This window comes from Emydura macquarii, unplaced genomic scaffold (assembly GCF_026122565.2).
Source record: "Emydura macquarii macquarii isolate MOO-44397 ecotype Brisbane River unplaced genomic scaffold, CSIRO-AGI_Emac_v2 contig_1519, whole genome shotgun sequence".
In the NCBI taxonomy this organism is placed as follows: Eukaryota; Metazoa; Chordata; order Testudines; family Chelidae; genus Emydura; species Emydura macquarii.
Genome location: NW_027131656.1, coordinates 10980 through 13739, shown reverse-complemented (window position 1 = coordinate 13739; position 2760 = coordinate 10980). Strand labels below are relative to the sequence as shown.

The 2760-nt window shown below is 45.8% G+C and overlaps 1 protein-coding gene across 1 annotated transcript; it reads left to right on the top strand.

Annotated features, from left to right (window-relative positions):
• Positions 1-1555: 1555 nt before the first annotated feature.
• Positions 1556-2494, top strand: LOC137157443 (olfactory receptor 52P1-like). Its single transcript, XM_067554694.1, has one exon. It carries the CDS (start codon positions 1556-1558, stop codon positions 2492-2494), a length of 939 nt encoding a protein of 312 aa, XP_067410795.1.
• Positions 2495-2760: the final 266 nt, after the last annotated feature.

Sequence of the window (2760 nt, the reverse complement as noted above, 5' to 3'; positions counted from 1 at the left end):
CCTGAGGGTGTCACCTTAATACCCAAGAGCCAAAGATTGGCTTGTGCCCTGAAACACGCAGGCGTATAGTTTTTCCAAGTTATTTATTTAGCTGTAGGTATTGTAAAGGAAGATCCTTACTATGCATGTAAATGTCAAAGAAAGCTTTCTGATTCTTCCTGAGCTCCTGAGCTCAACTTCATCTTGTGGCAAAGAGTTTCTCAATCTAATTGTGCATTGAGTGAAGAAAGCATTCTTTTTATAATCAGTTTTCCATTTGCCATATTTCAGTTTAATTGAATGTCCTCTTGACCTTGTGATATGAGACAGGGAGAACATATTCTTCTTATACTCTCTATCAGGATTTATTAGACTCTTCTCAAATCTCCCCTTATTTCTCTCTTTTCTAAGGTAACATTCCCAGTTTTTTTCATCCATTTCCCTAGGAGAGGTTCCCCAGGCCCTTGATCTTTCTCATTGCACTTCCCTGAACCTCTCTAGTTCTCCAATATCCTGTTTGAGAAGGGTGCTCAACACTACACAGAAAAGTCCAGAGGAGGGTGAAGCATTGACTGATTGATCACATGGCATTGTAGTTTCGGTATTATTCCATCCCACCCCATCTGTGTCCCAATGTTTTGCTTAGTTTTATCAATGCTTCCACTTTGAGCATGGACCTGTAAACCATTACACCGGGTCCCTGCCCTGAGATCATAAAGTTATATTGGAATCTGGTAAGGTGTTTGAGGAGTTCAGTAGACGTATAGGTTGCACTAATTGACATCAAACGTCATTTCCCATCATGCTCCTCGTTCACCGGGCTTGGAAGGCTCATCTGAGAACACCTCTGTACTGGACTATGGCCAAACTAATTTGGTGCCATGTGGAAATTATAGAACTTTAGGTTTGGAACTGATCTCAGGAGGCCATTTTATCCAGCCCTCGGGTCAAAGCAGGAGAAACCCTAAGTAAATCATCCCAGCCAGGGCTTTGTCAAGCTGCACCATAAAAACCTCTAGAGACGGAGATTCCATTACCTCCGTAGGTAACCCATTCCAGTGCTTCACCACCCTCCTCGTGAAAAAGGTTTTCCTAATATCCAACCTAGACCTCCCCCACAACAAAATGAGACCATTGCTCTTAGTTCTGTCATCTTCTACCATTGAGAAAGGCCTAGCTCCATCCTCCCTGGAATCCCCCTTCAGGTAGTTGAAGGCTGCTATCAAATCCCCCCTCATTCTTCCCTTCTGCAGAATAAACAAGTCTAGTTCCCTCAGTCATGCGCCCCAGCCCCCGAATATTTTTTGTTGTCCTCCACTGGACTCTCTCCAATTTCTCCACATCCTTCCTGTTGTGGGAAAAAAAACTGGACACAAAACTCCAAATGTTGCCACACCAATGCCGACTAGAGGGGAATAATGTTGTCACCTCACTGCTCACCCCCGTTTCTAGATTGTTGGAGCTATAAAATACTTACTGTGTTATTTGTTATCACATATGTAACCCCCGTGCTGGGCTTCTCTCCCTTCACAGGCATCTGAGCATCTCTGAGCATGATTGGTGACTCAACCACCTCATGGAGGCTTTCAACCTGACCTCCTCCGGCCTAACAATGTTCATCCTAAACGGTATTCCTGGGCTGGAAGCTGACCACATGTGGATTTCCATTCTTTTCTCTATATTCTACATCATCAGTCTCTTGGGAAATTTCACAGTTCTGTTTGTTGTAAGCAAAGAGCAGAACCTGCACAAGCCCATGTTCCTGCTGCTCTGCATGCTGGCACTCACAGACATCGGTATGTCGACCTGCGTCGTGCTGAAGGCACTGTGCATATTTTGGTTCGGTTTCAAAGGCATCACTGTGGATGGCTGCCTCACCCAGATGTTCTTCGTCCACGCGATAGCTGCTATGCAATCAGCTGTCCTCGTGACAATGGCCTTCAATCGCTACGTTGCCATATGTGACCCTCTGAGATACGGCACCATCCTCAGCAACACACGAATTGCTAAGCTGGGGCTAGTGGATTTGATACGAGCTGTTCTCTATATTCTGCCAGTGCCACTGCTACTGCGGAGGCTGCCATTCTGTGCCAACCATGTAATTCTCCACACGTACTGTGAGCATATTGCTGTGGTGAAGATCTCGTGTGGGGACACCAGAGTCAATCGGACATACGGACTGGTGATAATATTAGTGACCATCGAGTTACACCTGACACTCATTGGCCTAAGCTCTGGGCTGATCATCAGGGCTGTGCTCAGAATCAACTCCAAGAATGCCCATCAGAAAACCCTCAACACATGCACAGCCCACATCTCTGTGATGCTGATGACTTATACTCCCTTCCTTTTCTCCACCCTAACACACAGGTTTGGTCAGGGCATTCCTGACCATGTTCACATCCTCTTGGCCAACCTCTATCTCCTTGTCCCCCCCATGCTCAACCCTATCATTTATGGGGTCAAAACGAAAGAGCTTCATGATAAAGTGGTAAAATACACCTGCAGAATGTGATCTCCTGGGGCCAATGTCGTTATATCTGCATGAACGGAGGAGGAAAGGTTTTGTCCTCATTAATCAAGGGTTATCTACCCCAATTTGGTTGAGGCCAGTCTTGAGGAATTTCCCAGTCTCAGAAGTTCCTCACACTGAATGTCTTATCACTCCATCACCAAGCACTGCCCTCTCCATTGCTAAGTTCCATTTGTCTAACCATCACGTGATCTCTTTTAGCATCACCTGTCATCCCCCATCCTCACATAGTGTGTCACTTGGCCTTT

Coding starts and splice junctions, on each gene's coding strand:
- LOC137157443 (XM_067554694.1), top strand. CDS start 1,556: ATGGAGGCTTTCAACCTGACCTCCTCCGGCCTAACAATGTTCATCCTA.